We start from the raw sequence: 26,276 nt of genomic DNA, 5'->3' as shown, positions 1-26,276 counted from the left end.
AACATTATAAATAGAGAAATCTCCACATTCGAGTGTGGCTCTGTGACGCCGTGGAGGCGTGAGAGTGTGTTTGTGAGTTTCTGTGTCCGCCGTGAGGACGTTCGACGTCCCCGACAAACACTGTCGTCCCATTTAGCCACTTGTTAGCAATCGCCTTTTTTATGACGAGTAAAACCTTCAAAGTTCAAACATCGTGTTTAAGCGGACGTGTTTTATGTTGCAGAACAAAATGTGTAAATATCTTAAAGCCTGTGTTAACACAGACCTTATTTAAGGCATTTTACTGAAAACCCATTCAAAAAACCTTTGAGACGAGGGAGCCGGGAGCTAAGAGGCTAACGGACTTCTGCGTTTCGGGACTCGTACTTCACCGTCTATGGTTCAGCTGCAGGAGAAGACAGAGGTCAAAGGTCAGAGGTAAGAAAAAGGTTTTGTCTCATTTTTTGATCAAAATGTTTTTTTATTTATGATGAAAATCTTTGTCAGATGATGGATGTCTTTTTACGCTCAGAGAATAAAAATTTGATTTTAGTAAAATACTGATTTAAAGTATACATTTAAATAAAGTCATTTTATTTAGTAAAGTTTCATAAAATACTTTAATAAGGTTTAATGTAAAATTAAGTCCAGTTATAGTTAATTTTAATAAAATACTGATTTAAAGTATACATTTAAATAAAGTCCTTTTATAGTAAAGTTTCATCAAATACTTTTATAAAGTGTACATTTAAATAAAGTCCTGTTTGAATAAAGTTTCATCAAATACTTTTATAAAGTATACGTTTAAATAAAGTTCTGTTATAATAAATGTCAAATGAATCTGAGCGGGACCCATAGTGCTGTTATTTTTTTAGGTGTAGATGTTGCTGTGGACCTGGTCCAGACCACAGAGTCCTTTTCCTTCTGGGTCTGAGCTGCTCTGGGTCTGAGTCTCTATCAGGGTCTAGAGCTGAACCGTTCCCGCTCCTCCGTGTTCGACCGCGCGGACCAACGCAAACTGAATACAATAAATATTTAAAATAATGCGAAACGATACAGTTTTTTTCTCGTCAGACGATCTGATTGGTCAGAGTGCGCAGCTCGTCCTCGGACACGATCGTGAGTTTACAGCAGAACGTTGAAAACAGGCGAAGTGTCAGGAGGTTCGCTCGGTGGCACATCAGGCCCATAGTGTGCCTGAGGTTGCTGGTTCAAGTCTTATGTGGGACAGGTGAATTCTGAAAGAAAAACTAAAGATTCGTTTATCAGGCGAGTTTTTGAAAGACGTCACTGCCGATACTGAACTTTTCCGTTTCAACACCATATGACCCTTATATCAGCAGTGCAGACAGATATATCAGCCCAGATTTTATTTTATTTTTATTCCATAAAATATCATTTGGCTGTAGATTTATACAGTTTAAACGCCGATTGTGATATTGCAGAACAAATTCAGGCTCGAACAGTTGAGTGATATATCATTTTGGCCAATAAATCCGGTGACGTTGTCCCGAAACAGGTAAAACCAGTATCAATCAGTCTATCAATATTTATTTCTATAGCCCTTTACAATTACCAAAAAAGTACCCAAAGTGCTTTACAGCAGATGCGTCTGTAAAAATCAAGGAATAAAGGTAAAGAAATGTCAAAGTAAAATCTGAGGTAATTCAGAGACTGTTATGTAATAACATACTTTGTCCATTAGAGGGTATTGACGTTTTAATATTCAGGTGTATAGTATTTTGTTTGTTTGTGACACAATTGTCTTGTTTATATCTAGTTTTCACCAAACCTGGCATCATCCGTTAAATTTCAGCCATGAATTTTGTATTGTTGCAGAAACGCTTTGCCTGCGAGGAGACTCCAACCAGCCGTCTTTTCCCCTGAGCCTTTTATACCATTTTGGACGTTCCCTTTACCTTTCACATTTGGACAACAACCATTAAAAGTCACCTGTCCCGAAAAAGGCTCAATCCCACACCCTCGGAGACACCAACCAACCGTTTAACCCACTGAGCCAAACCTTCGGACATTTCAACTGTTTTAAGTTGCACTTCAGACTCATTTTTGGGAAGCGGCCTGTAAACTTTACCTGCCCTGGAAAAGGTTCAATCTCAATATTCCAAATAGATTTTTTGTTTTAATATTAATTAATTAATCAATTTACATGAAATTTTCATGGTTTGATCTAAAAATGACGCACACCAAGATGATGTGGAGTTCATGCGCCCTCCAGTGCCATCTAGTGGAGCTGGAAGTACTCCATCATGTAAAATATCTCACTCCAGGGTCCGAACTCTCTGTGCGTTATCTAACTTCAGCAGAAATTAACGACCGCTTTAGCTAGTCCACCAGTACCGCGACACTTGTGGGGGGCGAGGGCCCTTTCATCGCTGCTTGCAGCTGTCATTATAATTACTCTTAATACTGAATTATTTATGACAGACATTGATTCTCTGAACTTTTGGTGTCACTTTTCGAGGTCGAGTTCCAACAAGCATCAGGTGGTTCTTCATGTTTTTATGTTCAAGTCTTTCATTTAGTGGCGTGAAGCGTGACCTGAACATGACGGCGGTTTGAACACGGTGACAGAGCCAGACGACAGCAGCTGATTTCAGAAACATTTTAATTCCGCTAGTGAGAAAAAAAAGTCAGAAAAACAAAACCGAACAATCAGAAAGTTGGTGAACTAACATAAGATTGAGCTGTTGATTTTGTCTCGTCTTTCTGTCACTCCGACCAAACGAAGCAAACGTGAGCAGAAACATGAAGCATCGAAACAAAATCCTCATTCCCTGTCATTAATACCGGTTTCTTGTTTTCACAGACTGGTTTCTGGAGTTACAGACTGGTGGTGTTGCTGGCGTCCACCTTCAGGTCTTTGGCGACCAGTCCAGAGGTGACCGGGTGCATGGCGGCTCTGTTCGCCAGGAACACTCGAACGGCTTCTTCACGGTACTTCTCAAAATTGAAGACCTCCCTGAAGAACCAGAACCAACAGAGAACACTCAGAGAACCAACAGAGAACACTCAGAGAACCAACAGAGAACACTCAGAGAACTCTGCGAGTTCTGGAGGAAACGCACCTGAAGAGCGGTCTGGTGAACTTCATCCTGCCCTGCTCCGTCGCCATCTTCATTGCCATGGAAACAGCCTCCTCCCACTTGGAGCGGACACAAAGCCTCAGCCACCTGGAGGGAAGACAGCCAATCAGGACGCTTCCAGGGAGGAGGCGGGGCTTAAAGTGAAAGATCTCTTACCTGAAGCGGATCTCTGAGTTCATGCTGCCATTGAGGTCGTAAACCTCCTGCATCTTCTTCACGTGAGTCAGGGGGAGCGGATTCTGGAGGGAGAAGAGCTGGACTGTGGTGAACTGAAGTGGACTGAAGTGGACTATGGTGAGCTGAGGTAGATTATGGTAAAATGACGTGGACTGTGTTGAATTGAAATGGACTGTGGTGAGTTGAAGTGGACTGTGGTGAAGTGGTTTACCTCCTGAAGCAGGAGGGACAGGAACTCGATGACTTGGTGGGATGACAGCTTCTTCAAATCAGATTCTTGGAAGCTGCTCAGGTCCCGGTCTGTGGCCTGAAGGGGGACAGAGGACGAAGGTTTGACTCTGAACATGAGAGGACAATAAAACCAGGTCCTTTTGAGGTCCAGGTCTCACTGTGAGGTCCAGGTCTCACCTTGATCCACTTCTGGCTCAGGGCAATACAGGCATCAGCCAGCGTGGTGTCGTACCTGAAACAACCATGAGACAAAATCAGACGAGGACAAGAGACGGACTGGAGGACCTGATGGGGGTTTCGGGGGTCAACTCACTGAGGTTTGACTGGAGGCATGCCGGGAGTGAACATCCAGGCGTTCCAGTCCACCTTGTTCAGGATGTCCACCTGAGGGACACAGAGGACGTTAAGGACACAGAAAACTGTGAGGACAGTCTGTCAGCAAACTGCTCTGCATCATGGACAATGCCCAGCACCCTCTGCACGGCATCATCATCAGGCAGAGGAGTGTCTTCAGTGACAGGCTGCTGTCCCTGTCCTGCTCCACTGACAGGCTGAGGAAGTCGTTTGTCCCACAGGCCATACGACTCTTCAACTCCTCCTCACACAGATAAACACTGTTTGCACTGTTGCACTGTTTTTATTGTTATTGTTGTTTTATATCTTGTGTTTTTGCATATTCTGCATCTCTCTTTTTCTCTGTATATATTGCTTATATATTTATTGGTCTATATTCTATTCTGTATGTTTAATATGCTGCTGGTTACTTAAATTTCCCTCGGGATCAATAAAGTACCTATCTATCTATCAATCTATCTATCTATCTATCTATCAGTGTTGAGAGACAGAGCGTCCAGGTGTGTCTCACCTTGTCCTTGAAGTAGGTGAACAGGTAGTTCTTCCACTGGTCAGTGGTGACGCTGCTGTAGGCGAACAGCTGGATGTAGGACTTCACAAAACCCATGAACACCTCTGAGGGGACAGATGGACGGACAGGTGAGGAGACATCCACATAGGACACACACATAATCATAATGTATGTGTGTGTGTGTGTGCAGGTGTGCATGTTTATAGGTCAGAGTGTGTGTGTTTGCGTGTGTGATGTTGCAGCTTTGCGTTACTGTACTTTGCATTTCTTCTTCTTTCTTTTGTGATGTTTTATTTTTGTGATGTTTTACTTTGGATCTGCCAAGAGACCGCAAGTGTGAATTAGCTTCGAGCTAATTCTGGTACAATTCATCAAACAGCAACGTTTATGTTTAATACTGAACATGGTCCCTTTTCAAAAAAAAATTAAAATCATGGACAATATTTCAAAACTTTTCAATGATGGTGTGCAGACGTGTGCAGACGCGTGCTGATGTGTGCAGACGTGTGCTGATGTGTGCAGACGTGTGCTGATGTGTGCAGACGTGTGCTGATGTGTGCAGACGTGTGCTGATGTGTGCAGACGTGTGCAGACGTGTGCTGATGTGTGCAGACGTGTGCAGACGTGTGCAGACGTGTGCTGATGTGTGCCGACGTGTGCAGACGTGTGCCGACGTGTGCTGATGTGTGCAGACGTGTGCAGACGCGTGCTGATGTGTGCAGATGTGTGCAGACGTGTGCTGATGTGTGCAGACGTGTGCAGACGTGTGCAGATGTGTGCAGACGTGTGCTGAAGTGTGCAGACGTGTGCTGATGTGTGCAGACGTGTGCTGATGTGTGCAGACGTGTGCTGATGTGTGCAGATGTGTGCAGACGTGTGCTGATGTGTGCAGACGTGTGCTGATGTGTGCAGACGTGTGCAGACGTGTGCAGACGTGTGCTGATGTGTGCAGACGTGTGCAGATGTGTGCTGATGTGTGCAGACGTGTGCTGATGTGTGCAGACGTGTGCAGATGTGTGCAAACGTGTGCTGATGTGTGCAGACGTGTGCTGATGTGTGCAGACGTGTGTTGATGTGTGCAGACGTGTGCAGATGTGTGCAGACGTGTGCAGGTGTTACCTGGGCCGCCCAGCAGCTCTTCCAGGTGGTAAAGCAGAGCGAAGCCTTTCTCGTAGGGCACCGAGGAGAAGGCATCGTCGGGGTCCACGTCCTGCAGGCTGGGGACCAGGTTAGTCAGAGGGTTGTTGGCTCCGAAGGTGTTCACCTGGGTGACATCACAGACACGTGAGAGTCAGACAGATTGCTGCCATCAGTCAGGGCAGCATCACACAGCTCCGGGTCTGGGTCCGGGTCCAGGTCCTCACCGAGTCCTGCAGGTCCTTCCAGCCCCCCATGGCTTTGAACTGCCTGAACTGCTCGCTGTCCATGGAGCGGCCGATCATCCTCTCCAGGTACACCGTGTGACCCTCGTTCAGCCTGCCGGGCACACACAGCCGCCATCACTGCTCTGATTATCGATTACCGATCGACTCACTGCTCCCATTATTAGTTATTGATCAGCTGCTCCATCACATGATTATTGATTAACTGTTCTTCATCAAAGAAAAGAAAATCATTCTGTTAACAACAACAACAACAACATTGGGGAAGACAACATTTATGAGCAAACTGCAGCAACAATGAAGGAAAAAAATCATATTATTCTTCCACAATTAAATAATTCTACAAATATGAAAGCAAAGCGCTGAAACTCCTCAAACAGCCATCAGCTGTTTGTTTTTTTAGATTTAATTTGGTAAACTGATCAGTAAACAGGGGGGCGGGTTCAGGATATTTTTGTGTGGAATATATTATATCAGCACACTGATGGCAAGTATAGAATTTTGTCTGTTGGGGACGTCTGTAGGCGACGTCTGTTGGGGACGTCTGTTGGGGACGTCTCAAGGCGACGTCTGTTGGGGACGTCTGTTGGGGACGTCTGTTGGTGATTGTTGCTGCTCACTTTGAGACATTACAGTCTGACAGACAATGTCCAGAGTTGACGTTTTCGTTCACCAGCCTGTTTGGTAGAAAAAAATCTACCAGCAGTATATTTTTTACCTGCCAAAATAATCACCCGCCTTTTTGTTTCAAATACAATTTTTTTCAGTAAAGTTAACTGAGATAATAATGAATGCAAACTTAAAGAAGAGGCCAGAGCAAAATCCGAAAAGTATTAAGCAAAAGTATTGAACAAATTGAACAGCTGATCACTGTAGCCTCTGCGTGTACACAAGTCCCCTCTGGTGGGCTGCGACGCTGTGTATCTGCCTAGGGCTTTTATTGTGAAAGGTAAGAACAGAAGACGTGCAGCTGCTGCTCTGAAGCTGCCAAAAACAGTTTGCACTGTTGGTTCAAACTACAGGGCCTCTGTGTTAATATCTCATAACCTTCATCAGCGTGCACGCAGCGCGAGCGCCCAGCAGACCGACCACTGATGGTTTAGAGATCGGCTTAGTGATGCGTTGTGCTGTAAACTGAGCCGCAGGTTAGGGTTAACTGGTGTGTTTGTGAGGGCTGATTTAAGGGTTAACTGGTGTGTTTGCGAGGGCTGATTTAAGGGTTAACTGGTGTGTTTGTGAGGGCTGATTTAAGGGTTAACTGGTGTGTTTCTGTGTTTACCAGAAGTGCTCCCAGGTCTTGTTGGTCACCAGATTCCCAGTCCAGCTGTGGGAGATCTCGTGAGCGATCACCTGACAGGAAGAACGGCACCAGTTGAGCGTGTGAATGTGGACAGAGAGCGGACTCTGCAGAGACGGACTTTATACTCACATTGGACAGGGACTTGTCTCCTGCCTGGAAAGAGATAAACACACGGTGATCAGCTGATCAGCAGTCACATGATGCTCAGGTCAGGTGACGTGTGATGATGTCACTGATGCTCTAATCACGTGTGTGTTTGTACCAGCAGGGTGGGCGTGGCGAAGGTCAGACAGGGGTTCTCCATGCCTCCGTAGGGGAAAGACGGAGGAAGAACCAGGATGTCGTACTGACCCCAAACGTACGGTCCAGCCAGGTCCTCAGCCGTCTTCAGCATGGTCTCGGTCTGAGGACAAACAGCAGCAAAACACGTCACGTCAACTGAGGTATGTGACAATGTACTGATGAGTACAGGCGGGTCTAATCCATGACCATTGTATGAAAATTTTTTACAACATACAACATGTCATCAGCATGGAGCATGTTTAAACACTACATTGTTTACTATGTAATAAAAAAAAAAAAAAAAATATGATGAGGCAAAAACGGCCCAAAACATCACAACATAGCATGTCGAAAAAACAAAGAAAAACATAATAGTGTAGTATGTCATTAATTGAGTATGTCATTAAAAGTATGAAATATCAAAAAAAGGCTGAAAACCACAGTGTAGAATTTGAAAAAAAAAAAATTGAAAAATGTCAAAATCTGACATATCAAAAGAAGACCCATGTAGTATATAGAATGTCAAAACATGACACAGTATAATATGTTGAAAAATGTCAAGATGAAACTGTGCGAAAAAACAGCTAAAAGCCACATAAAACCGCATTAAGTGGCATGAATCATGAATCATGAATCACCATAAGATGGTGAATCGAAAAAATGACCCAAAGAGCAAGGTTACAGTATGGCAAAAACGTCAAAAAGAAACACGTCGAAAAAACAGCTTTAAACCATATTAAATAGCGTGCAGACACACGCCATAGCATTGAAAGTTGCAAAAACGTGGAAAAAACACTATGATATAGCAAGTACCAAAAATGACCCGAAGAGCAAGGCTATAGTATGACAAAAACCTCAAAAAAAGACACGTCGAAAAAACAGCTAAAAACAGCTTTAAACCATATTAAATAGTGTGCAGAGACACGCCATAGCATTCAAAGTTGCAAAAACGGCCAAAAACACCATTATGTGGACGGTCGAAAAAATTACCAAAAGAGCAAGGCTATAGTATGGCAAAAACGTCAAAAAAAGACACGTCGAAAAAACAGCTAAAAACAGCTTGAAACCATATTAAATAGTGTGCAGAGACACGCCATAGCATTCAAAGTTGCAAAAACGGCCAAAAACACCATAATACGGAGAGCCGAAAAAATGACCCAAAGAGCAAGGCTATAGTATGGCAAAAACGTCAAAAAAGGACATGTCACAAAAACAGCTTAAAACAGCTTTAAACCACACTAAATAGCGTGCAGTAGTATTGAAAGCTGCAAAAACGGCCAAAAACACCATAAGATGGTGAATCGAAAAAATGACCCAAAGAGCAAGGTTACAGTATGGCAAAAACGTCAAAAAGAAACACGTCGAAAAAACAGCTTTAAACCATATTAAATAGCGTGCAGACACACACCATAGCATTGAAAGTTGCAAAAAATTGCCAAAAACACCATAATACAGAGAGCCGAAAAAATTACCAAAAGAGCAAGGCTATAGTATGACAAAAACATTAAAAAAAGACACGTCGAAAAAACAGCTAAAAACAGCTTTAAACCATATTAAATAGTGTGCAGAGACACGCCACAGCATTCAAAGTTGCAAAAACGGCCAAAAACACCATAATATGGCAAGTCGACAAAATGACCCAAAGAGCAAGGCTATAGTATGGCAAAAAAGTCAAAAAATGACACGTTACAAAAACAGCTGAAAACAGTTTTAAACCACACTAAATAGCGTGCAGAGACACGCCATAGCATTGAAAGTCGCAAAAACGTCAAAAAACACCATAATAAGGAGAACCAAAAAAAATGACCTAAAGAGCAAGGCTATACTATGGCAAAAACGTCTATGAAAGACATGTCGCAAAAACTGCTAAAAATAACTTTAAACCACATTAAATAGCGTGCAGAGACACGCCATAGCATTGAAAGTTGCAAAAGCGCCAAAAACACCATAAGATGTTGAATCGAAAAAATGACCCAAAGAGCAAGGCTATAGTATGGCAAAAATGTCAAAATGGACATGTCGCAAAAACTGCTAAAAACAGCTTCAAACCACACTAAATAGCGTACCGAGACACGCCATAGCATTGACATTTGCAAAAACGGCCACAAACACGATAATATGGCAAGTCGAAAAAATGACCAAAAGAGCAAGGCTATAGTATGGCAAAAATGTCAAAAAATGATACGTTCCAAAAACTGCTAAAAACAGCTTTAAACCACACTAAATAGTGTGCCGAGACACGCCATAGTATTGAAAGATGCAAAAACGGCCAAAAACACCATAATATGGCAAGTCGAAAAAATGACTCAAAGAGCAAGGCTATAGTATAGCAAAAATGTAAAAAAATGACACCTCTAAAAAAACAACTGAGAATGCATGAAACAGTGTGCTGAGATACACCATAACACAGAATGTTACACAAATGTAATGTAACTGCGAGTACGTTCAACATGTTTATGAATCAGCAGCAGCAGCCGTTTGAGCAACCGCTGACAAGAAGCCACAAACGGAGGGGTGGAAATTCCCAGCCGCAGGAGGAGGAAGCTACTACCTGAACATAACACCCCAAAGAGGAGGAAGTTTCTGCTACATGCCACCCCTAGGCCTGCCAACGAGAAGATACGGAGCTTGGATGGCGTGATGACGTGACGGGCCTCCAGATAAAAGAGGAACAACAGATAACTGAGAGCGCTTTCTGCTTGTGACGCTTTTGATTCATTATGCGCTAGTGTGGTTTTTCCTCATCTCGCTTCGACTCTCTGTTAGACAGTATTTGTAGCTCCTTTAACAGGGAGTAAGGTAACTGTTACTCATGATTTTCGCTTTTGACATCTTTATCTTTGATTAAAGCCTGCCTTTGATTAAACCTTTTACTACCTAACTAACTGTGTGTTCGCCTTTTCATCCTTTTGAGAATGGCCAAAAAAGACAAAACAAAGACACGGGTTACTGGACAAAAAGCAGACTTTCTGTTTGTTTGTTGACTTCGGCCGACGCTAAGAATGAAAAAAAAACCCAAAACAAAAAGAAAAAACCAAAGTCAGGCAATACTATACATTATTGGACGGTTTGCAATGTTCTATACAATAGCATGTTTCAGCACGTTATTTTCTGGTGTCTGACAATAGTTGAAAACTACATTAAATAAAGTGCCAAGACATAAAATAGCATTAAACGTGGCAAACACAGCAAAAACACTATAATATGACAAGTCGAAAAAATGACCCAAAGAGCAAGGCTATAGTATGGCAAAAATGTCAAAAAATGACACGTTCCAAAAACTGCTAAAAACAGCTTTAAACCACATTAAATAGTGTGCCGAGACACGTCATAGCATTCAAAGTTGCAAAAACGGCCAAAAACACCATAATATGGCAAGTCGAAAAAATGACCCAAACAGCAAGGCTATAGTATGGCAAAAACGTCAAAAAAGGACATGTCACAAAAACTGCTAAAAACAGCTTTAAACCACATTAAATAGCGTACCGAGACACGCCATAACATTCAAAGTTGCAAAAAATTGCCAAAAACACCATAATACGGAGAGCCAAAAAAATGACCAAAAGAGCAAGGCTATAGTATGGCAAAAACGCCAAAAAGGACATGTCACAAAACGGCTTAAAACAGCTTTAAACTATATTAGATAGCGTGCAGAGACACACCATAGCGTTGAAAGTTGCAAAAACGGCCGAAAACACCATAAGATGTTGAATCGAAAAAATGACCCAAGAAGCAAGGCTATAGTATGGCAAAAACGTCAAAAAATGACACGTCCCAAAAACAGCTGAAAACAGCTTTAAACCACATTAAATAGCGTGCAGAGACACACCATAGCATTGAAAGTTGCAAAAACGGCCAAAAACACCATAATGTGGACGGTCGAAAAAATGACCAAAAGAGCAAGGCTATAGTATGGCAAAAACGTCAAAAATGACACGTTCCAAAAACAGCTGAAAACAGCTTTAAACCACACTAAATAGCGTGCAGAGACACGCCATAACATTCAAAGTTGCAAAAAATTGCCAAAAACACCATAATAATGGAGAGCCAAAAAATGACCAAAAGAGCAAGGCTATAGTATGGCAAAACGTCAAAAAGGACATGTCACAAAACGGCTTAAAACAGCTTTAAACTATATTAGATAGCGTGCAGAGACACGCCATAGCGCTGAAAGTTGCAAAACGGCCGAAAACACCATAAGATGTTGAATCGAAAAAATGACCCAAGAAGCAAGGCTATAGTATGGCAAAAACGTCAAAAAATGACACGTCCCAAAAACAGCTGAAAACAGCTTTAAACCACATTAAATAGCGTGCAGAGACACACCATAGCATTGAAAGTTGCAAAAACGGCCAAAAACACCATAATGTGGACGGTCGAAAAAATGACCCAAAGAGCAAGGCTATAGTATGGCAAAAACGTCAAAAATGACACGTTCCAAAAACAGCTGAAAACAGCTTTAAACCACACTAAATAGCGTGCAGAGACACGCCATAACATTCAAAGTTGCAAAAATTGCCAAAAACACCATAATACGGAGAGCCAAAAAATGACCAAAAGAGCAAGGCTATAGTATGGCAAAAACGTCAAAAGGACATGTCACAAAACGGCTTAAAACAGCTTTAAACTATATTAGATAGCGTGCAGAGACACGCCATAGCGTTGAAAGTTGCAAAACGGCCGAAAACACCATAAGATGTTGAATCGAAAAATGACCCAAGAAGCAAGGCTATAGTATGGCAAAACGCCAAAAATGACATCGTCCAAAAACAGCTGAAAACAGCTTTAAACCACATTAAATAGCGTGCAGAGACACACCATAGCATTGAAAGTTGCAAAAACGGCCAAAAACACCATAATGTGGACGGTCGAAAAAATGACCAAAAGAGCAAGGCTATAGTATGGCAAAAACGTCAAAAATGACACGTTCCAAAAACAGCTGAAAACAGCTTTAAACCACACTAAATAGCGTGCAGAGACACGCCATAACATTCAAAGTTGCAAAAAATTGCCAAAAACACCATAATACGGAGAGCCAAAAAAATGACCAAAAGAGCAAGGCTATAGTATGGCAAAAAGCGCAAAAAGGACATGTCACAAAACGGCTTAAAACAGCTTTAAACTATATTAGATAGCGTGCAGAGACACGCCATAGCGCTGAAAGTTGCAAAACGGCCGAAAACACCATAAGATGTTGAATCGAAAAAATGACCCAAGAAGCAAGGCTATAGTATGGCAAAACGCGTCAAAAAATGACACGTCCCACAAACAGCTGAAAACAGCTTTAAACCACATTTAATAGCGTGCAGAGACACACCATAGCATTGAAAGTTGCAAAACGGCCAAAAACACCATAATGTGGACGGTCAAAAATGACCAAAAGAGCAAGGCTATAGTATGGCAAAACGCCAAAAAGGACATGTCACAAAAACGGCTTAAAACAGCTTTAAACTATATTAGATAGCGTGCAGAGACACACCATAGCGTTGAAAGTTGCAAAAACGGCCGAAAACACCATAACAATGAGAACCAAAAAATGACCCAAAGAGCAAGGCTATAGTATGGCAAAACGCCAAAATGACATCGTTCCAAAAACAGCTGAAAACAGCTTTAAACCACATTAAATAGCGTGCAGAGACACGCCATAACATTCAAAGTTGCAAAAAATTGCCAAAAACACCATAATACGGAGAGCCAAAAAAATGACCAAAAGAGCAAGGCTATAGTATGGCAAAAACGTCAAAAAAGGACATGTCACAAAAACGGCTTAAAACAGCTTTAAACTATATTAGATAGCGTGCAGAGACACGCCATAGCGTTGAAAGTTGCAAAACGGCCGAAAACACCATAAGATGTTGAATCGAAAAATGACCCAAGAAGCAAGGCTATAGTATGGCAAAACGCCAAAAATGACATCGTCCCAAAAACAGCTGAAAACAGCTTTAAACCACATTAAATAGCGTGCAGAGACACACCATAGCATTGAAAGTTGCAAAACGGCCAAAAACACCATAATGTGGACGGTCGAAAAAATGACCAAAAGAGCAAGGCTATAGTATGGCAAAACGCCAAAAATGACACGTTCCAAAAACAGCTGAAAACAGCTTTAAACCACACTAAATAGCGTGCAGAGACACGCCATAACATTCAAAGTTGCAAAAAATTGCCAAAAACACCATAATACGGAGAGCCAAAAAAATGACCAAAAGAGCAAGGCTATAGTATGGCAAAAACGTCAAAAAAGGACATGTCACAAAAACGGCTTAAAACAGCTTTAAACTATATTAGATAGCGTGCAGAGACACGCCATAGCGTTGAAAGTTGCAAAAACGGCCGAAAACACCATAAGATGTTGAATCGAAAAAATGACCCAAGAAGCAAGGCTATAGTATGGCAAAAACGTCAAAAATGACATCGCCCCAAAAACAGCTGAAAACAGCTTTAAACCACATTAAATAGCGTGCAGAGACACACCATAGCATTGAAAGTTGCAAAACGGCCAAAAACACCATAATGTGGACGGTCGAAAAATGACCAAAAGAGCAAGGCTATAGTATGGCAAAACGCCAAAAAGGACATGTCACAAAAACGGCTTAAAACAGCTTTAAACTATATTAGATAGCGTGCAGAGACACACCATAGCGTTGAAAGTTGCAAAAACGGCCGAAAACACCATAACAATGAGAACCAAAAAAATGACCCAAAGAGCAAGGCTATAGTATGGCAAAAACGTCAAAAATGACACGTTCCAAAAACAGCTGAAAACAGCTTTAAACCACATTAAATAGCGTGCAGAGACACACCATAGCATTGAAAGTTGCAAAAACGGCCAAAAACACCATAATGTGGACGGTCGAAAAAATGACCAAAAGAGCAAGGCTATAGTATGGCAAAAACGTCAAAAAAGGACATGTCACAAAAACGGCTTAAAACAGCTTTAAACTATATTAGATAGCGTGCAGAGACACACCATAGCGTTGAAAGTTGCAAAAACGGCCGAAAACACCATAACAATGAGAACCAAAAAAATGACCCAAAGAGCAAGGCTATAGTATGGCAAAAACGTCAAAAATGACACGTTCCAAAAACAGCTGAAAACAGCTTTAAACCACACTAAATAGCGTGCAGAGACACGCCATAACATTCAAAGTTGCAAAAAATTGCCAAAAACACCATAATACGGAGAGCCAAAAAATGACCAAAAGAGCAAGGCTATAGTATGGCAAAACGTCAAAAAGGACATGTCACAAAACGGCTTAAAACAGCTTTAAACTATATTAGATAGCGTGCAGAGACACACCATAGCGTTGAAAGTTGCAAAAACGGCCGAAAACACCATAAGATGTTGAATCGAAAAAATGACCCAAGAAGCAAGGCTATAGTATGGCAAAAACGTCAAAAAATGACACGTCCCAAAAACAGCTGAAAACAGCTTTAAACCACATTAAATAGCGTGCAGAGACACACCATAGCATTGAAAGTTGCAAAAACGGCCAAAAACACCATAATGTGGACGGTCGAAAAAATGACCAAAAGAGCAAGGCTATAGTATGGCAAAAGCGATCAAAAAAGTACATGTCACAAAAACGGCTTAAAACAGCTTTAAACTATATTAGATAGCGTGCAGAGACACACCATAGCGTTGAAAGTTGCAAAAACGGCCGAAAACACCATAAGATGTTGAATCGAAAAAATGACCCAAGAAGCAAGGCTATAGTATGGCAAAAACGTCAAAAAAGGACATGTCACAAAAACGGCTTAAAACAGCTTTAAACTATATTAGATAGCGTGCAGAGACACACCATAGCATTGAAAGTTGCAAAACGCAAAACACCATAAGATGTTGAATCGAAAAATGACCAAGAAGCAAGGCTATAGTATGGCAAAAACGCCAAAAATGACACGTCACAAAAAATGAAAACAGCTTTAAACTACATTAAATAGCGTGCAGAGACACACCATAGCATTGAAAGTTGCAAAACGGCCAAAAACACCATAATGTGGACGGTCGAAAAATGACCAAAAGAGCAAGGCTATAGTATGGCAAACGTCAAAAAGGACATGTCACAAAACGGCTTAAAACAGCTTTAAACTATATTAGATAGCGTGCAGAGACACACCATAGCGTTGAAAGTTGCAAAACGGCCGAAAACACCATAACAAAGAGAAACAAAAAATGACCCAAGAAGCAAGGCTATAGTATGGCAAAAGCGTCAAAAATGACACGTTCCAAAACAGCTGAAAACAGCTTTAAACTATATTAAATAGCGTGCAGAGACACACCATAGCATTGAAAGTTGCAAAACGGCCAAAACACCATAATGTGGACGGTCAAAAAATGACCCAAAGAGCAAGGCTATAGTATGGCAAAACGTCAAAATGACACGCAAAACACAAAAACTTTAAACAGCTTTACACTAAATAGCAGAGACACGCCATAACATTCAAAGTTGCAAAAAATGCCAAAAACACCATAATAATGGAGAGCCAAAAAATGACCAAAAGAGCAAGGCTATAGTATGGCAAAAACGTCAAAAAAGGACATGTCACAAAAACGGCTTAAAACAGCTTTAAACTATATTAGATAGCGTGCAGAGACACGCCATAGCGTTGAAAGTTGCAAAAACGGCCGAAAACACCATAAGATGTTGAATCGAAAAAATGACCCAAGAAGCAAGGCTATAGTATGGCAAAAACGTCAAAAAATGACATCGTCACAAAAACGGCTTAAAACAGCTTTAAACCACATTAAATAGCGTGCAGAGACACACCATAGCATTGAAAGTTGCAAAAACGGCCAAAAACACCATAATGTGGACGGTCGAAAAAATGACCCAAAGAGCAAGGCTATAGTATGGCAAAAACGTCAAAAATGACACGTTCCAAAAACAGCTGAAAACAGCTTTAAACCACACTAAATAGCGTGCAGAGACACGCCATAACATTCAAAGTTGCAAAAAATTGCCAAAAACACCATAATACGGAGAGCCAAAAAAATGACCAAAAGAGCAAGGCTATAGTATGGCAAAAACGTCAAAAAAGGACATGTCACAAAAACGGCTTAAAACAGCTTTAAACTATATTAGATAAGCGTGCAGAGACACGCCATAGCGTTGAAAGTTGCAAAAACGGCCGAAAACACCATAAGATGTTGAATCGAAAAAATGACCCAAGAAGCAAGGCTATAGTATGGCAAAAACGTCAAAAAATGACACGTCCCAAAAACAGCTGAAAACAGCTTTAAACCACATTAAATAGCGTGCAGAGACACACCATAGCATTGAAAGTTGCAAAAACGGCCAAAAACACCATAATGTGGACGGTCGAAAAAATGACCAAAAGAGCAAGGCTATAGTATGGCAAAACGTCAAAAAGGACATGTCACAAAACGGCTTAAAACAGCTTTAAACTATATTAGATAGCGTGCAGAGACACACCATAGCGTTGAAAGTTGCAAAAACGGCCGAAAACACCATAACAATGAGAACCAAAAAAATGACCCAAAGAGCAAGGCTATAGTATGGCAAAAACGTCAAAAATGACACGTTCCAAAAACAGCTGAAAACAGCTTTAAACCACATTAAATAGCGTGCAGAGACACGCCATAACATTCAAAGTTGCAAAAAATTGCCAAAAACACCATAATACGGAGAGCCAAAAAAATGACCAAAAGAGCAAGGCTATAGTATGGCAAAAACGTCAAAAAAGGACATGCCAAAAAACCGGCTAAAAACAGTTTAAAACTATATTAGATAGCGTGCAGAGACACGCCATAGCGCTGAAAGTTGCAAAACGGCCGAAAACACCATAACATGTAGAATCGAAAAAATGACCCAAAGAGCAAGGCTATAGTATGGCAAAACGCCAAAAATGACACGTCCCAAAAACAGCTGAAAACAGCTTTAAACCACATTAAATAGCGTGCAGAGACACACCATAGCATTGAAAGTTGCAAAAACGGCCAAAAACACCATAATGTGGACGGTCGAAAAAATGACCAAAAGAGCAAGGCTATAGTATGGCAAAAACGTCAAAAATGACACGTTCCAAAAACAGCTGAAAACAGCTTTAAACCACACTAAATAGCGTGCAGAGACACGCCATAACATTCAAAGTTGCAAAAAATTGCCAAAAACACCATAATACGGAGAGCCAAAAAAATGACCAAAAGAGCAAGGCTATAGTATGGCAAAAACGTCAAAAAAGGACATGTCACAAAAACGGCTTAAAACAGCTTTAAACTATATTAGATAGCGTGCAGAGACACGCCATAGCGTTGAAAGTTGCAAAAACGGCCGAAAACACCATAAGATGTTGAATCGAAAAAATGACCCAAGAAGCAAGGCTATAGTATGGCAAAAACGTCAAAAAATGACACGTCCCAAAAACAGCTGAAAACAGCTTTAAACCACATTAAATAGCGTGCAGAGACACACCATAGCATTGAAAGTTGCAAAAACGGCCAAAAACACCATAATGTGGACGGTCGAAAAAATGACCCAAAGAGCAAGGCTATAGTATGGCAAAAACGTCAAAAAAGGACATGTCACAAAAACAGCTTAAAACAGCTTTAAACCACACTAAATAGCGTGCAGTAGTATTGAAAGCTGCAAAAACGGCCAAAAACACCATAAGATGGTGAATCGAAAAAATGACCCAAAGAGCAAGGTTACAGTATGGCAAAAACGTCAAAAAGAAACACGTCGAAAAAACAGCTTTAAACCATATTAAATAGCGTGCAGACACACACCATAGCATTGAAAGTTGCAAAAAATTGCCAAAAACACCATAATACAGAGAGCCGAAAAAATTACCAAAAGAGCAAGGCTATAGTATGACAAAAACATTAAAAAAAGACACGTCGAAAAAACAGCTAAAAACAGCTTTAAACCATATTAAATAGTGTGCAGAGACACGCCACAGCATTCAAAGTTGCAAAAACGGCCAAAAACACCATAATATGGCAAGTCGACAAAATGACCCAAAGAGCAAGGCTATAGTATGGCAAAAAAGTCAAAAAATGACACGTTACAAAAACAGCTGAAAACAGTTTTAAACCACACTAAATAGCGTGCAGAGACACGCCATAGCATTGAAAGTCGCAAAAACGTCAAAAAACACCATAATAAGGAGAACCAAAAAAAATGACCTAAAGAGCAAGGCTATACTATGGCAAAAACGTCTATGAAAGACATGTCGCAAAAACTGCTAAAAATAACTTTAAACCACATTAAATAGCGTGCAGAGACACGCCATAGCATTGAAAGTTGCAAAAACGGCCAAAAACACCATAAGATGTTGAATCGAAAAAATGACCCAAAGAGCAAGGCTATAGTATGGCAAAAATGTCAAAAATGGACATGTCGCAAAAACTGCTAAAAACAGCTTCAAACCACACTAAATAGCGTACCGAGACACGCCATAGCATTGACATTTGCAAAAACGGCCACAAACACGATAATATGGCAAGTCGAAAAAATGACCAAAAGAGCAAGGCTATAGTATGGCAAAAATGTCAAAAATGATACGTTCCAAAAACTGCTAAAAACAGCTTTAAACCACACTAAATAGTGTGCCGAGACACGCCATAGTATTGAAAGATGCAAAAACGGCCAAAAACACCATAATATGGCAAGTCGAAAAAATGACTCAAAGAGCAAGGCTATAGTATAGCAAAAATGTAAAAAAATGACACCTCTAAAAAAACAACTGAGAATGCATGAAACAGTGTGCTGAGATACACCATAACACAGAATGTTACACAAATGTAATGTAACTGCGAGTACGTTCAACATGTTTATGAATCAGCAGCAGCAGCCGTTTGAGCAACCGCTGACAAGAAGCCACAAACGGAGGGGTGGAAATTCCCAGCCGCAGGAGGAGGAAGCTACTACCTGAACATAACACCCCAAAGAGGAGGAAGTTTCTGCTACATGCCACCCCTAGGCCTGCCAACGAGAAGATACGGAGCTTGGATGGCGTGATGACGTGACGGGCCTCCAGATAAAAGAGGAACAACAGATAACTGAGAGCGCTTTCTGCTTGTGACGCTTTTGATTCATTATGCGCTAGTGTGGTTTTTCCTCATCTCGCTTCGACTCTCTGTTAGACAGTATTTGTAGCTCCTTTAACAGGGAGTAAGGTAACTGTTACTCATGATTTTCGCTTTTGACATCTTTATCTTTGATTAAAGCCTGCCTTTGATTAAACCTTTTACTACCTAACTAACTGTGTGTTCGCCTTTTCATCCTTTTGAGAATGGCCAAAAAAGACAAAACAAAGACACGGGTTACTGGACAAAAAGCAGACTTTCTGTTTGTTTGTTGACTTCGGCCGACGCTAAGAATGAAAAAAAAACCCAAAACAAAAAGAAAAAACCAAAGTCAGGCAATACTATACATTATTGGACGGTTTGCAATGTTCTATACAATAGCATGTTTCAGCACGTTATTTTCTGGTGTCTGACAATAGTTGAAAACTACATTAAATAAAGTGCCAAGACATAAAATAGCATTAAACGTGGCAAACACAGCAAAAACACTATAATATGACAAGTCGAAAAAATGACCCAAAGAGCAAGGCTATAGTATGGCAAAATGTCAAAAATGACACGTTCAAAAACTGCTAAAAACAGCTTTAAACCACATTAAATAGTGTGCCGAGACACGTCATAGCATTCAAAGTTGCAAAAACGGCCAAAAACACCATAATATGGCAAGTCGAAAAAATGACCCAAACAGCAAGGCTATAGTATGGCAAAAACGTCAAAAAAGGACATGTCACAAAAACTGCTAAAAACAGCTTTAAACCACATTAAATAGCGTACCGAGACACGCCATAACATTCAAAGTTGCAAAAAATTGCCAAAAACACCATAATACGGAGAGCCAAAAAAATGACCAAAAGAGCAAGGCTATAGTATGGCAAAAACGTCAAAAAAGGACATGTCACAAAAACGGCTTAAAACAGCTTTAAACTATATTAGATAGCGTGCAGAGACACACCATAGCGTTGAAAGTTGCAAAAACGGCCGAAAACACCATAAGATGTTGAATCGAAAAAATGACCCAAGAAGCAAGGCTATAGTATGGCAAAAACGTCAAAAAATGACACGTCCCAAAAACAGCTGAAAACAGCTTTAAACCACATTAAATAGCGTGCAGAGACACACCATAGCATTGAAAGTTGCAAAAACGGCCAAAAACACCATAATGTGGACGGTCGAAAAAATGACCAAAAGAGCAAGGCTATAGTATGGCAAAAACGTCAAAAATGACACGTTCCAAAAACAGCTGAAAACAGCTTTAAACCACACTAAATAGCGTGCAGAGACACGCCATAACATTCAAAGTTGCAAAAAATTGCCAAAAACACCATAATACGGAGAGCCAAAAAAATGACCAAAAGAGCAAGGCTATAGTATGGCAAAAACGTCAAAAAAGGACATGTCACAAAAACGGCTTAAAACAGCTTTAAACTATATTAGATAGCGTGCAGAGACACGCCATAGCGTTGAAAGTTGCAAAAACGGCCGAAAACACCATAAGATGTTGAATCGAAAAAATGACCCAAGAAGCAAGGCTATAGTATGGCAAAAACGCCAAAAAATGACATCGTCCCAAAAACAGCTGAAAACAGCTTTAAACCACATTAAATAAGCGTGCAGAGACACACCATAGCATTGAAAGTTGCAAAACGGCCAAAAACACCATAATGTGGACGGTCGAAAATGACCCAAAGAGCAAGGCTATAGTATGGCAAAAACGTCAAAAATGACACGTTCCAAAAACAGCTGAAAACAGCTTTAAACCACACTAAATAGCGTGCAGAGACACGCCATAACATTCAAAGTTGCAAAAATTGCCAAAAACACCATAATACGGAGAGCCAAAAAAATGACCAAAAGAGCAAGGCTATAGTATGGCAAAAACGTCAAAAAAGGACATGTCACAAAAACGGCTTAAAACAGCTTTAAACTATATTAGATAGCGTGCAGAGACACGCCATAGCGTTGAAAGTTGCAAAAACGGCCGAAAACACCATAAGATGTTGAATCGAAAAATGACCCAAGAAGCAAGGCTATAGTATGGCAAAACGTCAAAAAATGACACGCCCCAAAAACAGCTGAAAACAGCTTTAAACCACATTAAATAGCGTGCAGAGACACACCATAGCATTGAAAGTTGCAAAAACGGCCAAAAACACCATAATGTGGACGGTCGAAAAAATGACCAAAAGAGCAAGGCTATAGTATGGCAAAAACGCCAAAAATGACATCGTTCCAAAAACAGCTGAAAACAGCTTTAAACCACACTAAATAGCGTGCAGAGACACGCCATAACATTCAAAGTTGCAAAAATTGCCAAAAACACCATAATAATGGAGAGCCAAAAATGACCAAAAGAGCAAGGCTATAGTATGGCAAAACGCCAAAAAGGACATGTCACAAAACGGCTTAAAACAGCTTTAAACTATATTAGATAGCGTGCAGAGACACGCCATAGCGTTGAAAGTTGCAAAAACGGCCGAAAACACCATAAGATGTTGAATCGAAAAAATGACCCAAGAAGCAAGGCTATAGTATGGCAAAACGCCAAAAATGACATCGCCCCAAAAACAGCTGAAAACAGCTTTAAACCACATTAAATAGCGTGCAGAGACACACCATAGCATTGAAAGTTGCAAAACGGCCAAAAACACCATAATGTGGACGGTCGAAAAAATGACCAAAAGAGCAAGGCTATAGTATGGCAAAACGCCAAAAAGGACATGTCACAAAACGGCTTAAAACAGCTTTAAACTATATTAGATAGCGTGCAGAGACACACCATAGCGTTGAAAGTTGCAAAACGGCCGAAAACACCATAACAATGAGAACCAAAAAATGACCCAAAGAGCAAGGCTATAGTATGGCAAAAACGTCAAAATGACATCGTTCCAAAAACAGCTGAAAACAGCTTTAAACCACATTAAATAGCGTGCAGAGACACGCCATAACATTCAAAGTTGCAAAAATTGCCAAAAACACCATAATACGGAGAGCCAAAAAATGACCAAAAGAGCAAGGCTATAGTATGGCAAAAACGCCAAAAGGACATGTCACAAAACGGCTTAAAACGGCTTTAAACCAAATTAGATAGCGTGCAGAGACACGCCATAGCGTTGAAAGTTGCAAAAACGGCCGAAAACACCATAAGATGTTGAATCGAAAAAATGACCCAAGAAGCAAGGCTATAGTATGGCAAAACGCCAAAAATGACATCGTCCCAAAACAGCTGAAAACAGCTTTAAACCACATTAAATAGCGTGCAGAGACACACCATAGCATTGAAAGTTGCAAAAACGGCCAAAAACACCAAAATGTGGACGGTCGAAAAAATGACCAAAAGAGCAAGGCTATAGTATGGCAAAAACGTCAAAAATGACACGTTCAAAACAGCTGAAAACAGCTTTAAACCACACTAAATAGCGTGCAGAGACACGCCATAACATTCAAAGTTGCAAAAATTGCCAAAAACACCATAATACGGAGAGCCAAAAATGACCAAAAGAGCAAGGCTATAGTATGGCAAAAACGTCAAAAGGACATGTCACAAAAACGGCTTAAAACAGCTTTAAACTATATTAGATAGCGTGCAGAGACACGCCATAGCGTTGAAAGTTGCAAAAACGGCCGAAAACACCATAAGATGTTGAATCGAAAAATGACCCAAGAAGCAAGGCTATAGTATGGCAAAAACGTCAAAAAATGACATCGTCCCCAAAAACAGCTGAAAACAGCTTTTAACCACATTAAATAGCGTGCAGAGACACACCATAGCATTGAAAGTTGCAAAAACGGCCAAAAACACCATAATGTGGACGGTCGAAAAAATGACCAAAAGAGCAAGGCTATAGTATGGCAAAAACGTCAAAAAAGGACATGTCACAAAACGGCTTAAAACAGCTTTAAACTATATTAGATAGCGTGCAGAGACACACCATAGCGTTGAAAGTTGCAAAAACGGCCGAAAACACCATAACAATGAGAACCAAAAAATGACCCAAAGAGCAAGGCTATAGTATGGCAAAACGCCAAAAATGACATCGTTCAAAAACAGCTGAAAACAGCTTTAAACCACATTAAATAAGCGTGCAGAGACACACCATAGCATTGAAAGTTGCAAAACGGCCAAAAACACCATAATGTGGACGGTCGAAAAATGACCAAAAGAGCAAGGCTATAGTATGGCAAAACGCAAAAAGGACATGTCACAAAAACGGCTTAAAACAGCTTTAAACTATATTAGATAGCGTGCAGAGACACACCATAGCGTTGAAAGTTGCAAAAACGGCCGAAAACACCATAACAATGAGAACCAAAAAAATGACCCAAAGAGCAAGGCTATAGTATGGCAAAACGTCAAAAATGACATCGTTCAAAAACAGCTGAAAACAGCTTTAAACCACATTAAATAGCGTGCAGAGACACGCCATAACATTCAAAGTTGCAAAAAATTGCCAAAAACACCATAATACGGAGAGCCAAAAAAATGACCAAAAGAGCAAGGCTATAGTATGGCAAAACGCCAAAAAGGACATGTCACAAAAACGGCTTAAAACAGCTTTAAACTATATTAGATAGCGTGCAGAGACACACCATAGCGTTGAAAGTTGCAAAAACGGCCGAAAACACCATAAGATGTTGAGTCGAAAAATGACCCAAGAAGCAAGGCTATAGTATGGCAAAACGCCAAAAATGACATCGTCCCAAAAACAGCTGAAAACAGCTTTAAACCACATTAAATAGCGTGCAGAGACACACCATAGCATTGAAAGTTGCAAAAACGGCCAAAAACACCATAATGTGGACGGTCGAAAAAATGACCAAAAGAGCAAGGCTATAGTATGGCAAAAACGTCAAAAAAGGACATGTCACAAAAACGGCTTAAAACAGCTTTAAACTATATTAGATAGCGTGCAGAGACACACCATAGCGTTGAAAGTTGCAAAAACGGCCGAAAACACCATAAGATGTTGAATCGAAAAAATGACCCAAGAAGCAAGGCTATAGTATGGCAAAAACGTCAAAAAAGGACATGTCACAAAAACGGCTTAAAACAGCTTTAAACTATATTAGATAGCGTGCAGAGACACGCCATAGCGTTGAAAGTTGCAAAAACGGCCGAAAACACCATAAGATGTTGAATCGAAAAAATGACCCAAGAAGCAAGGCTATAGTATGGCAAAAACGTCAAAAAATGACATCGCCCCAAAAACAGCTGAAAACAGCTTTAAACCACATTAAATAGCGTGCAGAGACACACCATAGCATTGAAAGTTGCAAAAACGGCCAAAAACACCATAATGTGGACGGTCGAAAAAATGACCAAAAGAGCAAGGCTATAGTATGGCAAAAACGTCAAAAAAGGACATGTCACAAAAACGGCTTAAAACAGCTTTAAACTATATTAGATAGCGTGCAGAGACACACCATAGCGTTGAAAGTTGCAAAAACGGCCGAAAACACCATAACAATGAGAACCAAAAAAATGACCCAAAGAGCAAGGCTATAGTATGGCAAAACGCCAAAATGACACGTTCCAAAAACAGCTGAAAACAGCTTTAAACCACATTAAATAGCGTGCAGAGACACACCATAGCATTGAAAGTTGCAAAAACGGCCAAAAACACCATAATGTGGACGGTCGAAAAAATGACCAAAAGAGCAAGGCTATAGTATGGCAAAAACGTCAAAAAAGGACATGTCACAAAAACGGCTTAAAACAGCTTTAAACTATATTAGATAGCGTGCAGAGACACACCATAGCGTTGAAAGTTGCAAAAACGGCCGAAAACACCATAACAATGAGAACCAAAAAAATGACCCAAAGAGCAAGGCTATAGTATGGCAAAAACGTCAAAAATGACACGTTCCAAAAACAGCTGAAAACAGCTTTAAACCACACTAAATAGCGTGCAGAGACACGCCATAACATTCAAAGTTGCAAAAGATGGCCAAAAACACAATAATCGGAGAGCCAAAAAATGACCAAAAGAGCAAGGCTATAGTATGGCAAAAACGTCAAAAGGACATGTCACAAAACGGCTTAAAACAGCTTTAAACTATATTAGATAGCGTGCAGAGACACACCATAGCGTTGAAAGTTGCAAAAACGGCCGAAAACACCATAAGATGTTGAATCGAAAAAATGACCCAAAGAGCAAGGCTATAGTATGGCAAAAAGCGCCAAAAATGACACGTCCCCAAAAAACAGCTGAAACCAGCTTTAAACCACATTAAATAGCGTGCAGAGACACACCATAGCATTGAAAGTTGCAAAAACGGCCAAAAACACCATAATGTGGACGGTCGAAAAAATGACCAAAAGAGCAAGGCTATAGTATGGCAAAAACGTCAAAAAAGGACATGTCACAAAAACGGCTTAAAACAGCTTTAAACTATATTAGATAGCGTGCAGAGACACACCATAGCGTTGAAAGTTGCAAAAACGGCCGAAAACACCATAAGATGTTGAATCGAAAAAATGACCCAAGAAGCAAGGCTATAGTATGGCAAAAACGTCAAAAATGACACGTTCCAAAAACAGCTGAAAACAGCTTTAAACCACATTAAATAGCGTGCAGAGACACACCATAGCATTGAAAGTTGCAAAAACGGCCAAAAACACCATAATGTGGACGGTCGAAAAAATGACCAAAAGAGCAAGGCTATAGTATGGCAAAACGCCAAAAAGGACAGGTCACAAAAACAGCTTAAAACAGCTTTAAACTATATTAGATAGCGTGCAGAGACACACCATAGCGTTGAAAGTTGCAAAAACGGCCGAAAACACCATAACAATGAGAACCAAAAAAATGACCCAAAGAGCAAGGCTATAGTATGGCAAAAACGTCAAAAATGACACGTTCCAAAAACAGCTGAAAACAGCTTTAAACCACACTAAATAAGCGTG

At 40.6% G+C, this 26,276-nt stretch overlaps 1 protein-coding gene across 1 annotated transcript in view; it reads right to left on the bottom strand.

The window, feature by feature from the left end:
• Positions 1-2,588: 2,588 nt before the first annotated feature.
• The window catches only part of lta4h (leukotriene A4 hydrolase), a 57,427-nt gene continuing 33,739 nt past the window's right edge, over positions 2,589-26,276 (bottom strand). The window contains exons 8-19 of the mRNA XM_088073083.1: positions 7,301-7,441; positions 7,168-7,191; positions 7,018-7,088; positions 5,721-5,832; positions 5,476-5,620; positions 4,357-4,460; positions 3,805-3,875; positions 3,669-3,723; positions 3,472-3,567; positions 3,240-3,322; positions 3,066-3,170; positions 2,589-2,959 (exon numbers count right to left, since the gene is read on the bottom strand). Coding sequence (XP_087929209.1) covers positions 2,821-2,959; positions 3,066-3,170; positions 3,240-3,322; positions 3,472-3,567; positions 3,669-3,723; positions 3,805-3,875; positions 4,357-4,460; positions 5,476-5,620; positions 5,721-5,832; positions 7,018-7,088; positions 7,168-7,191; positions 7,301-7,441 — 1,146 coding nt within the window. The 3' untranslated portion in view covers positions 2,589-2,820. The remainder of the gene's footprint in view (positions 2,960-3,065; positions 3,171-3,239; positions 3,323-3,471; positions 3,568-3,668; positions 3,724-3,804; positions 3,876-4,356; positions 4,461-5,475; positions 5,621-5,720; positions 5,833-7,017; positions 7,089-7,167; positions 7,192-7,300; positions 7,442-26,276) is intronic.

Source organism: Plectropomus leopardus, chromosome 22 (assembly GCF_026936395.1).
Source record: "Plectropomus leopardus strain MGB_pleo_1.0 chromosome 22, ASM2693639v1, whole genome shotgun sequence".
Lineage (NCBI taxonomy): Eukaryota > Metazoa > Chordata > Actinopteri > Perciformes > Serranidae > Plectropomus > Plectropomus leopardus.
This window is presented reverse-complemented; position numbering and strand designations above follow the sequence as displayed.